We start from the raw sequence: 12,067 nt of genomic DNA on the forward strand, positions 1-12,067 counted from the left end.
AATTTGCAATTAGCAAATTGCGAATCGCAAATTTCCCCTGAAATATGCATGGGTGCACATGTGGCGCACATACATGCCCTACGGGCATGTATGTGCGTCACATGGCACTTTGAAAAATGCAAAAATATGCATTTTTAAAGGAATTCGCAACTTACCACCAACTAGAAGTTGGTGGTAATTTGCGATTCCTTAAGGCCAATTTGCAAATTTTTTTGGCTTCTTACATTGCATTTAAGGAATCGCAAAATTTGCGATTCCTTAAATGCAATCGCAAAATAAGGAATCGCAAATTTTGTGATTCCTTATTTTTCAAGCAGATTTCCTTGATACATACCATTAGTCCAAATTGCATTTGCAAACGCCGATATTCTGTGAATTTCGGCATTTGCGAAGTCAATTTGGTTTGATACATATGGCCATTAATTACCTGTCGTTATTTTGTTTTTGATATTCTGTCCTTGATAGTGTGTTCCATCGGTATTGTGGTTTCGTTATTCAGGATGCACACTGCCTCCCCAGCAGAAGCAGCCTGGCTCAAGACCCGAAAGAGCAGGAAGGTGAGGAGCAGGTAGAATGCACCTTCCTTGCAGCCAAGTTAGAGGCAGATTTCACCCAAACTGACAAATAAACCTTTTTGTAGTTTGGGTCATGTTAACGTTATGTCTCTAGTCTTTAATTTGCCTGAATCCCTCGTTTCTCGAAGATACAGACGCGCCCACAGCACAGACACATAGATTAGCCCTGCCCGCCCAAGTTGGTAGTCAACATTAAACCAGAGTTACCTCTGCAGTAGGCACTCCGTGTAAGCTTGGTCCACTGTCCATTGTTTTCACATGTTCGGCTGAAAACTGGATATGGGTAGTAGCCTTGATTGCAGGAGTACCACAGCACACTGCCCACATTTAAATCATCGCTCAAGATGATGGCGCCATTTTTTATTCCATCGGGATTAGCACAGCGGATGGGGCTAGCAGCGCTCTCAGCATCGTCACCTGTTATAGGAGGCAAAGGAGAGGTGGATGAAATGAGGCATTCCTCCCCTATCCACAGCAACAACACTGCCATGGCCCTGTCCCTCTGAAAGAACTCCCCAGTTTCCACTCTCCATCTTTTGGCATGGAGTAAAGAAAGCGCTCTCCTTTTACTCCGATCACTCTTCCAGCGGGTTACGTTTCCTACCTTTTGCTGAGCCTGCAACTTGCTTCATAAAGTGCTACCAGTGTTTTTTCAATATCTTTATAGTTTTATAAATTCAACAATGTACTTCTCAAAAAACTCACAGTAACTTCAACAGTAAATTGCAATTTAATCATATTGACTTCATCTCTCCGCGTCTCAAACTTCTGGAGACGGAGAAGAAATAGGATTAGGAGAGTTTTCTCAATGCTCCTACTCATTTAAGCAATGCCTTCCAAACATTATCTTCCTTCTTTAGCATATATTCAACCATTATTATTACATCCTATTATTGGTCACTAGTTACCACTATGATCTCTTCCTACCTGTCCATTTCTCGAGTAAATTATTCTGGTTGTAGAAATATTAATTGGAGTGGAGAAGTGTGGCTCTAATGGTTAGAGCGGCAGACCCTGATGCAGAGGTCTGGCCCGGGACCAGGGTTCAATTCCCACCTTGGCTAGTCTTGGGCTCAATTTCCTCGGACCTGATACTTCTCGCCTCGGTGCCTATTCCAATCATGGAGTCCCACTCTGCAACTCTGGGCAATAGCTTGCTTAATCTCCACAACGGCCCCCACAACGCTAAGGATGCCTGGCTTCACCTTGGGGGTGCCCAGGAGTGGGCACTTCACAGGGAAAAGCCAGAAAGGGTTCCACAGCAGTATGTGTACAGCGCCAAGACACCTCAGGGTATAAGTGCGCAATACAAGTACAAATTCATTCATTCATTTCAATTGTAGCAAATGGGCTTTACCCATTTTTGTTTTTGACTACCTGGTTTTTGGACTTTTACTGTGGGTGAGACTCACTATCTGCATCGTACTCAGGGTGAATTTATGGTAATGGACACAGAGTTCTAACTGCCAGTGATCGCCATTTAAGACAAGGCAGCTTCTGTGCAGCTAGGGTAAAAGGCTGTGGATGAGTTAAAAGTAAACATGGCTTACGACGTTTGTCCCCCGATGCGGTACTCCTGCAGGAGACGCACCTAGTTGGCAATGTGTGTCATGCGATGAATAGATTGGGTTACAGATTGGTTGCACATTCTGGATTCACCACTGGTTCTAGGGGCGTGGGTATTCTGATCCGGTCTTCCCTCCCTCTTGAGATCGATAATGTTGCTTTTGACGACAGGGGGCGCTACGTCGCCCTCACTGGTAGGTGGGAGGGTAAGACTCTTTCTTTGGTTTCTGTTTATGTACCCCCAGGCCTCCAGGCCTCTACTTTTTCTGATAAGGGTCGGTTGCTGCTGGGGCTCCCTGATGGTCTCCTCCTTGTGGGTGGGGACTTCAATTCGGTACTTTCCAGCGACATGGATCGTCACCCCCCCCAGGGACCTTTCCGCGTCTCAATCGTGGTTAGGTGGGTTCCTGGACACCTTTGGTTTGGTGGATGCCTGGAGGCTAATGCATCCGACGCTACGTCACTATACCTTTCACTCTGGTGCTCACAGGAGTCTCTCCAGGCTAGACTACTTTCTAATGCCGGCTGTCCAGTCCTCATACATCGGGGAAATCAGCCACTTGGCCAGGGGTATCTCAGATCACTCTCCTGTTTTGCATCTTTTTGACATGGGTTTACATACTGTGGGACGGGTCGCCCCCATCAACCTCTGGCACCTGCGCAACCCCAAGACCCGCGCCAGCCTTACGAAGTCACTTGATCACTACTTCCTGGAGAATGAGGGGTCTGTCTCATCCTCGATGTCCCTATGGGAAGCCTTTAAAGCTGTTATTCGCGGACACGCCCTATCGTTAATAGCAGAGACCAAGAAAGCGAGGGAAGGGGAGGTCGAGAGTCTAGAGGCTGAAATATTGGGCTTAGAAGACGACCTGGACACGGGTGTCACCCGGGATAAACTCCACGCCCTTAGATTGAAACAGTTTGATTACAAATCCCTTGTGACGGAGGCTGCTAAATCGATGTACAGAGAACAACAAGGTAGAGAGTATGACGTTGGTGACAAGGCGGGTAAGCTGATTGCCTGGCTTGATAAGAAGGAGAGAGCGAATCCTGTGGTCCCCATGATTCAGAATTCTGATGGTGTGGAGGTGACTGACCCTGGTGAGATTGTGGAATGTTTTGCTGACTATTTTCGTGTGGTCTACTCCCCGGTGTCTGACAGGGACGAGGATGACTCTCGTTTTTTGTTGAGGGATATCACACTACCCTGCCTGTCCGAAGAAGATCGGGAGAGTATGGGGGCATTGTTGTCGGTCGATGAGATAGCGACTGCCATTCGTTCCCTCCATTCCGGCAAAGCCATGGGGCCAAATGGCCTGCCCATTGAATTATATAAACTTCGCCCGGACAAGGTCGCACCGTACCTCCGTGACATGTTCACGGAATCGCATGACCTTGGCTACCTTCCCGTTGATCAGCGCCAGGCCACTATAGTGGTAATTCCCAAAGAGGGTAAACCTCGTGACCGTTGTGCCTCATACAGGCCTATCTCCCTACTAAACGCAGAGCCTAAAATTCTCGCGAAGGTTCTTGCCAACCGCCTCCTCACTGTTATTTGTGACCTGATCCATCCAGATCAATCTGGCTTTATCCCGCACCGGAACACTGCTCTAAATCTGCGTCCCCTTCATGGCGTTCTTGCGAGGGCGGAGCTTCTGTCTGAACCGGCCATTTTGGCTTCATTAGACGCCACGATGGCCTTTGATACGATAGAGTGGCCGTATCTTTGGGCCACTTTTGAAAAGTTTGCAGGATTCATTAGTTGGGTGAGGCTATTGTATGCAGACCCACTGGCTCGGGTGGTCGTTAACGGTAGAGTCTCCCAGTCCTTCGCTCTTGGGAGGGGTACTAGACAGGGGTGTCCGCTGTCCCCCCTGCTTTTTGCCCTTGCCTGGAACCGCTTGCTGCCTGGCTCCGATGGGAACCCTCGATAAAGGGCATTTGTTGGACCCCTGACTTTGAAGACCGGGTGTCGTTGTACACAGACGACATTCTTCTGTACCTTACCTCCCCCAGTAAGTCCCTCAACGTCCTCTTTGACGTCCTGACTTCCTTTGGCAAGAACTCCGGGTTGATTATCAACTGGTCTAAGTCCTGCGTATATGTTATCTCTGGTGGTCTGCCTCCCCTACCAACCAGGTTTCCCATTCAAATTTCCCACTCTGGCTTTAAATATTTAGGGGTTCACATATCGTTGGACTTGGCTGCCCGTTACGAGCGTAATCTCCTTCCTCCTTTGCGGCGCTTGAAGCTCGACGTGGACCGCTGGCGCAGATTGCCGCTGTCCCCACTTGGTCGAGCGGCGCTGTTTAAAATGATGTCCCTACCCCGATTTCTCTATGCACTCCAGAACTCCTTTGATATCATTCCTGCGAGCTACTTTCGGGAGGTTGAGGGACTCCAGAGGAGACTTGTTTGGGACGGCCGAGCACGCATTGCTCTCTCGAAACTGACCCTCCCCTGGTACGATGGGGGTATCGCTCTCCCGGACATCAGGAGGTACTACTGGGCCTCCCAGTTGTCTGCCATCAACCATGCCACATACGCTCCCGAGCCAAATCCAGCGTACGCTATGGATAAATACTTGTTGCCCGGTGGCGACTTTAATAGAGCACTCTACTCTCGGACGGCGGGGAGGAATCTTACGGGACCCACTAAGATTGCAGTGCGTGTGTGGAAGGATGCAAATGTGGCTATGGGTTGGAATGATCGACTGACGCAAGCGACCCCTTTGTTTGCTTCGGAACGATTGGGGTGCCTCTGGACGACGAAAGGTTTTGAGAACTGGGATACGATTGGACTTAGCAGAGTGGGTGATCTTTGGGTGAAGGGTGCGGTGAAAACATTTGCGGAGCTTCGGAGTGAATATGAATTGAGTGAGCGGGAGTTCTTCAGATACGCACAGGTGCGCCATGCTTTACTGTCGGTCTTCACGGCCGGTACTGTAGTCCCTGAATCTTCCCCACTTGAGGATCGTATACTTGACGGTCATCTGCCCGATAGTACGATTTCCTTGATATATAAAAAGTTGATCAACAATCGGGCAGATTTCCTCGTGCGCCTCAGGGAAACCTGGGCTGGAGACGTGTTGGAATTGGACGATGAAGACTAGCAGTCTGCTTTGTCCTCCCCTAAAGAGGTTGCCATTCCGGCCCGTCTCTGCCTTGTCCAGCTTAAAATTCTTCACCGCGTGTATGTAACTGGTCCTCGTTTTGGTTGCCATGGGTTTTTCGTCGGATGGGTTGTGTAGGCGAGGCTGTGGAATGAGTGCCACCTTTCTTCACATCCTCTGGGAGTGCCATGAGGTCGCTACGTATTGGCGGCGTGTGCATGCTGTGATGGAGTGCGTCACTGGGGTCGCTCTGTTGCCTGAGGCTCGAAGATGTCTGTTGAATGTGTGGGAGCCGAATGATTACAATGTTGCCCAGACCCGGTGGGCGGCTCTTGGGAACATGATCGCCAAAAGGGACATCGCACAGCTCTGGGGTTCCCAGCGGCCTCCCACCATGTTGAAGTGGAAGGAGAACATGGACTGGAGCATGTTCAGGGAGAAGACGGTATATTTGGCTAGGGGCAAGCCTAGGGCGTGGAGTAAAATTTGGGGCCAATGGAATGCGTACCGAGGAGACATCTGCACTCCCCCCTTCGTAGATATCCCAGACGCTTCTCTGTCCCCCTGACCTCTGAGGTTCCTCGATACTATATTCCTTGTTTGAATGTCCTGACCTCCCCACTGCCTTCCCCCCCATTGGTTCTCCAACGTCCTCCTGATTCCCTATCCGTCATGGTAGATCCCCGGTGTCTGAGCTCGACTTCATTTATCATGCTGCGCGCCTTGAGTTGGTTGTTCTTTTGTTTATCTTTGTTCCTTTTATAAAATAAAAATCGCGTATCCTGCATGCATCCTGTGTTGCCGAATGTGTATCCTGTACTTCTGCTGGACCTACCCGGGGTCAGCTGCTGTTTTATTGACTGCCTATTTATTTGACGACTACTAGCGGCCGGCCTCTGGGTTGTAGGCCCATACTTGTAATTTTTCTGTTTTGCACAATAAAGTTTCTAAAAAAAAAATTAAAAAAAGTAAACATGGCGAGCACACATGTTAGTGGGCTGAGTGTGTGAAGACTGCACAGCCGAGCATCTGCACACAGGTAGCCTGTTGCAGAAGTGAATGTGAGTGGGTATTCATCGTGTAGGTCTGTATTGCTTACTGAGATGTGAAACCTGCAAGAAACTACAGTTTTATGCTACTGAGGCCGCCAGGGTCTAGTGAGGTATCGGTCTTAGGATAAACATGCATGCCAAGTCGAGATCCACAGTCCCTTTCATACTGGCTACAATCCCTATGGCACGTTACCTTATAGCTCACAATCATGTTCTAAGCTTTTGTCAGAACCCCTACTGGGCCAGGTTAATTACCCTGCTGGCTAGCAGGAGCATTCAAAGTCCCCTACACAATACAGCCATTAACAGTGCTTGAACCAGATCCTGGAAAAAAAAGGGTTTGGGAAGAAACCTGCAGCTCCTAATTGACTTCTCAGCCTTCACCTGGGATGGAAAACGGAAGCCCGTGGAAGGAAAGAAGGGGAGGAAGACCTCTGGAGTCCAACACAGATGGGGAACCCCTTTGAGGTTTTAGTAGGAATAGATAAGGCAGTTGTGCAGCGGTGGCTCCTCCACAATGGAGGAGGAGTGTCTTCCCACTCGCTCAGAGGCAGCATCTGAAAAATAAATCAATATTTCACTGTTGTTTTATTTTTCAGCAACAGGCTCTGAGCCAGCATGTACAGGGAGGGGCGGGGCCGGGGAGTAGTGGTAGGTGTACTTTTAGATGCGCATGTCAGTTTGGCCAGCAGTCTCAGGATGGCCAAACTGACATGCGCATTTAAGTTTCTCCAACCCAGCTGTATTCCACAGCTGGGTTGGAGAAACAGCACAGACTCCCTGTGCCTTGAGCGAGCGTTAACCAAGCCCGCTAAAGCCAATCCCCATGCTGTTGTCATGCTTGAGAGCAGAGTGGGGATTTGATGGGGAGGCCGTGATGCAGCCCCAGGGACTGCTGGGACCAGGAACAGATGAGCACAAGGCCGCAGCAGCCGGCAGCACCAGGTAAGTCTTTAATTAAAAAAAACATTTTAAACACCACCCGCCGCACACTACCATTGCACGCTTCTTCCTGGTAACTTCCACCCACCCCACCACTCCTTATCTGTGTGGGCTACCACAACAGTTGTGTCAGCAGGAGGCAGAACTGAGGCTCTCAAGGAAGCCCTTTCCACAGACAACTTGAACTCACTACGTTGGAACGGTGGAATATCCCGCAATGCTGTGAAGGAGTGTTGGGACATAGATTGAGTGATGAATCAGTACTATAGGATTGGCTTCTGCTCCAGGGGCAGACTTTTGAGAAGACAATGGACCTGGGAGAAACATCAGAGAAATAATTCCCAGCTGGAAGGAGAAGCTACCTGATGACACTGCAGAGATAGACAGAAGGACGTTTACTCCAGCTGAGCCCCAGGACTAGGACGGTTCTTTCCAGGATCAGTGGTGTTGACCCCGTATGCCCACTGAGAAACAGTTGGTGGTGGACCCTGCATGATTCCCCTGGGACTTCTGTGGACTGGCCCTTGACTCCGCTAACACACAAGTGCCCTTCAAGAAGTCAAGAGAGATCTGAAGGGAGGGCATTCTGCTGACAGATTGCAGAGAGGGTTGTGGAAGACATGGAGCACCAGGAGTGGGGCTCAGGCAGAGGACAGGGCAGGCACATAGCAACTGCCTTGCAAAAGCTAGAGGGCCTGCTGAACATACTGCTGGTTGGCAGAGGTGGCCACCAGGAGCAAAATGAGCCTGAAAACATTCAAATCCCCCCTCCCCCAAGATGGCCAAGCCCTGGGGATCGAAATAATTTATTTTATAATTTCCATTGGGGAGGGAGAGTGCATGGGGCCCCTTCCTCAAACCAACCTTGACTCAAAGGGACATGATTCTGTTGTGAGGTCTGATGCAATTTAAGTTTGTCAATGGAAACCATCTCCCAGGACAGAAGAGGAGCTTACTTCTGGCTGCATTGTCCACGCCCATAACCGTGTATGGGGGAACTGCCAGTGCTAGCACAGTGCCTCCTACCTGCAGTGCTGACTCCTGACCAAAGTGGGAGCAGAGGAGAGTGTTGCCAACTCCTGCACCAGTCTATGAATGCACACGGGGAGCCTGAAGGGGCCACATTGGTGCTCCCCCTGTAGCGCCAACACATATGACAGCACAAGGGTCCCTAGTGGGTATCTACAGGAAAAGGATGGCAGTGCAAGGCCGCATTTGGAAAGGAAACACAGCGCAAAAGCTGCTAATACAGTATGCATAGTAGGCCATTAAATACCCTTGGAGGACTTTACATTTTCACATTTGGCATTCTGTGGTGCCCCAGGAAAGGCAAGGGCACCACCAACTGTGTGCTAGGGGGCTGCAGGGAGTGGAGCAGTCTCCATCCCCCACCGTCTGCAGTCCAGGTCACGCTAAGCCTCCTAGGACATAAGACACCTGGCATGGGGAGGCTGTTGTACAGTTTTGCAAGCTCTGCTAGAACCTGTGCTTTTGCATCTGGCTTGGGAATGCAGGGACTCCTGTTGGTTGATCTTAAAGCTGCACTAGCAGTATAGCAAAAATAAAAGAAAGACTCTGAGACACATGTTATCCAATTCAATGTTTTATTGACAATGTTGATGGTTGACAATGCAAGGTCTTACGACATAATGAATTCTATTGAAGATTGGTATAACCCCTATTGGTTTAAATTGTAATTCTTAAATGTTACTCCATTTACTGATGCAGTGACACCCTCACAAGGCCAGTAGCCTGCCATGTTGAAGTTCATGTTATCAATAGAGAATGGAACCCCTACCAACAGTTCATTTCCCTATCTATCCCTAACCTATAGGGCCATCCAATGTGTTTTTAAAAGGACTACCTCCACTAAGCATACTAGTGGCATGCTTGATCACAGAGTCTTCGTCCAGCCACCTTCTGTTTCTGGAAGGGGTCAACCTTGATCAACCTAGAAACTCAAGGGAGCTTTATTATTCTTAAGGATTTCAGAGGTAACATTGTCTATGATAACCTAACATTAAAGTATTAGAAGGGCCCTCTGCAATGTTAAAAACAGGTTGCAACACTATTTGTGAGCGTTACTATTCCAGCATCCACAGGTCAACATATTTCAGCCAATGAACTTTGCCTCAAATGGCCAACTGGCTTTCTTCAGGACTACATATGAATCTCGACCTTTACTTAATTAGATATCTCAACTAATATCTTAATTAAATGTCTCACGTAACAGGGATGCCATACAAGCAAACCCACTGGTCAAAATATTCAGTATGATTTTGGTATAATATCCTTGCTATGCCTCGTGAGGTATTAGAGGCGGGCAGACCTTAATGCCACATTTTTGCCAAAGGTCAACTCTCATTTTTCTCCTATTTGGCTCCGCCAATCCTCGCATCTTATTGAAAACGACACCCGCTTATATATTGTGATATTACATCTATTATAGGTTAGGGTATTGTGGCGGGGTTGATGAAGGGGCACGGAGACAGGTACGTGGTATATAAGGCCTTATTTTTACAAATGTCTTTTTCTTCCGTAAAGACTGCTTTTCTCGTGATGCTGCAGCCGGATCTACCGAAGTTTGTAGGGAGCGGTTCTTCTAGGGCTGGTCAGTCTTTGTCCGGGGTCTTCGCGGACCGCTACTCCTCCCCTCGTCGCGTCCCAGTGCCACATGCGGAGGAAAGAAACTCTATTAGTGGAGTGTTCTCTTGAATCTAAATCCCAATGGGTACCCGGGTAGTGAGGAAACCGGTGCTGGCGCATATACAATCCTCTTCAGTGAGTTACAACGTGAGGGAGTAGTTTGTGAGGGAAGGAGGTAAATGGGGATTAAGGGTCAAAAGGGGCCAGAGGGATATTTACACTTTTTACACAGCATCACCTCTCCTCCCCAGCCAGCCCGATACCCGCTGACGTACCTGGCTGAGCCACACTACTCCGTGAGCGTGGCTGGGCGGTGCGTGGTACCGTTGGCCTCCAGGCTCAGCTCCCTCCGTTCTCGTCCCCTCCGCTTCAGTCCTTCTCCTTCTCGCTTCATCTTCTCTGTATTCCGCTCGCTCGTCACTCTTCTCTCTACTCCTCCCGGTGTAGGAACACCCCGGTCCTTCTTCTTCCGGGCTTATGACCAATCCGCAGAGCAGCGCGTCATGAGAGGGCGTGTTCCCGTCCTTGCTGTCGACACTGTTAAAGGCGCCGACCTCCATTCCTTGTCGATGCTGGTTCCACCATTCGTCGGACTCGGTTTCCCATGCACCCTGATCCAGCCCGTCTGCGCCCGTCAGCGACAAGGAAGCGCCAGGGGCCAGCCATGCTGTCACAGGTGATCCCTTATATCTGTCATCTGTGCTGCGAGCTTAAAAACCCTCTAGGCTGCCCTGTCATCACTCCCTTACTCCTGAAACACTTTCCAAGAGTTATGTATGTGGCTGTAATAACAAAACCTCTATGATTACATTTCCGGATAAGGCTATCTGTTACCCCCCTCCCACGAGGCTTCCCCCTCCTCCCTCTGTCTACTCGGGTCTCCTTCTGAACTCCCGCTCATTAGTCAAAAATAATATCTCCTTCAGAGATCTTATTTCACAGGAAAAGCCCACTTGGGCTCTTATTACAGAAACGTGGGCTACGGATTCTTCCCAGCCGGACCTGATAAATGCTATTCCTAAAGGGTACTCGCTGGCCAGGATGGATAGAGTAGGTCGTGTGGGAGGAGGCTTGGGGATACTCTATCTCAGCTCCATAAAATGTCGGACTGTCCATCTGCCCTCCCCATCCGAGCACCTCCAGGCAATGCACTTCACCCTCATCCCCTCCCCCACCATCTCCTTTACCGGGATACTGGTCTACAGACCCCCTGGCCCCAGGTAGGTGTTCTGCTCCGAACTCCTTAAGATCCTAGAGCCCTATATCGATGGGCCCAGTTTAACTATTTTAGGAGATTTTAATTTCCATTTAGAAAAAGATACTTCCCCTGACACCTCCCATTTGTTGGACGTCCTATCCTCCTATGGCCTGCCGCTGCTAGGGACTGGGCCTACCCATTCAGCTGGCCACACTTTGGATGGAATTTTTAGTAACGATTCTCGCCTCTCCGTTGGTACCCCCTTTCCTCTGTCATGGTCAGACCATTTTGTTGTCCCTTTTGGTCTTTCCCCTTCTTCTCCCAGTGCCCCCCAGCCCCATTACACCAAGTGGGTTTTGAGAAGGAATTTTGGGGAGATCACAAATGACTCCCTCACTCCCTATCTGACCTCACTCAAGCCCTCATCCTCTGGTGATGTTCACATGGCGGCTCTTGACCTCTCCAATTCCTTGAAGGAGGCCGTTAATTCACTCGCCCCTGCCAGGCCTCACTATTCTGCTAGGAAACGGCCCTCAGCTCCCTGGTATTCCGAATCTCTTAGGACTCTTAGACAAGGATGCTGAAGGCAGGAAAGGCTTTGGAGGACTCATCTTGATCCTATAGAGAGAGATAAGTATGGAATCCTTCTCAAAGACTATAAAGCGGCCGTACTTAGAGGCAAACAGGCTTATTATTCCAATCTCACGTCCTCTCTTAAATCACCTAGTGATCTATTTAAGATAGTAGATAACCTGTCCCTTATCCAGATGCCTGACCCCATAACAGCCTCACAGGTTCTGTGTGACCAGATCTCCACTTTCTTCCCCGAGAAGATCTTGGATATCTACACAGACCTAGAAACCCTCAACTCCAGCTCCCTTTCTGCCCCCCCCCCCCCAACTTTTTCGGATGCCCCAGCCCCTACCCCTTCCCATTCCTTTTCTCAGTTCCCTGCCATCACCTCTACTCATCTGAA

At 49.4% G+C, this 12,067-nt stretch overlaps 1 protein-coding gene across 2 annotated transcripts in view; it reads right to left on the reverse strand.

Annotated features, from left to right (window-relative positions):
• Positions 1-12,067, reverse strand: part of C2 (complement C2) — a 482,116-nt gene that overhangs the window by 389,053 nt on the left and 80,996 nt on the right. Inside the window, exon 2 of one of the 2 annotated variants that reach the window (XM_086924577.1) lies at positions 783-992. The exons of the other annotated variant lie outside the window; for it this stretch is intronic. Coding sequence (XP_086780703.1) covers positions 783-992 — 210 coding nt within the window. The remainder of the gene's footprint in view (positions 1-782; positions 993-12,067) is intronic. 2 annotated transcript variants of the gene reach the window in all.

The sequence above is a fragment of the Lissotriton vulgaris genome, chromosome 5, assembly GCF_964263255.1.
Source record: "Lissotriton vulgaris chromosome 5, aLisVul1.2, whole genome shotgun sequence".
Taxonomy (NCBI): Eukaryota; Metazoa; Chordata; class Amphibia; order Caudata; family Salamandridae; genus Lissotriton; species Lissotriton vulgaris.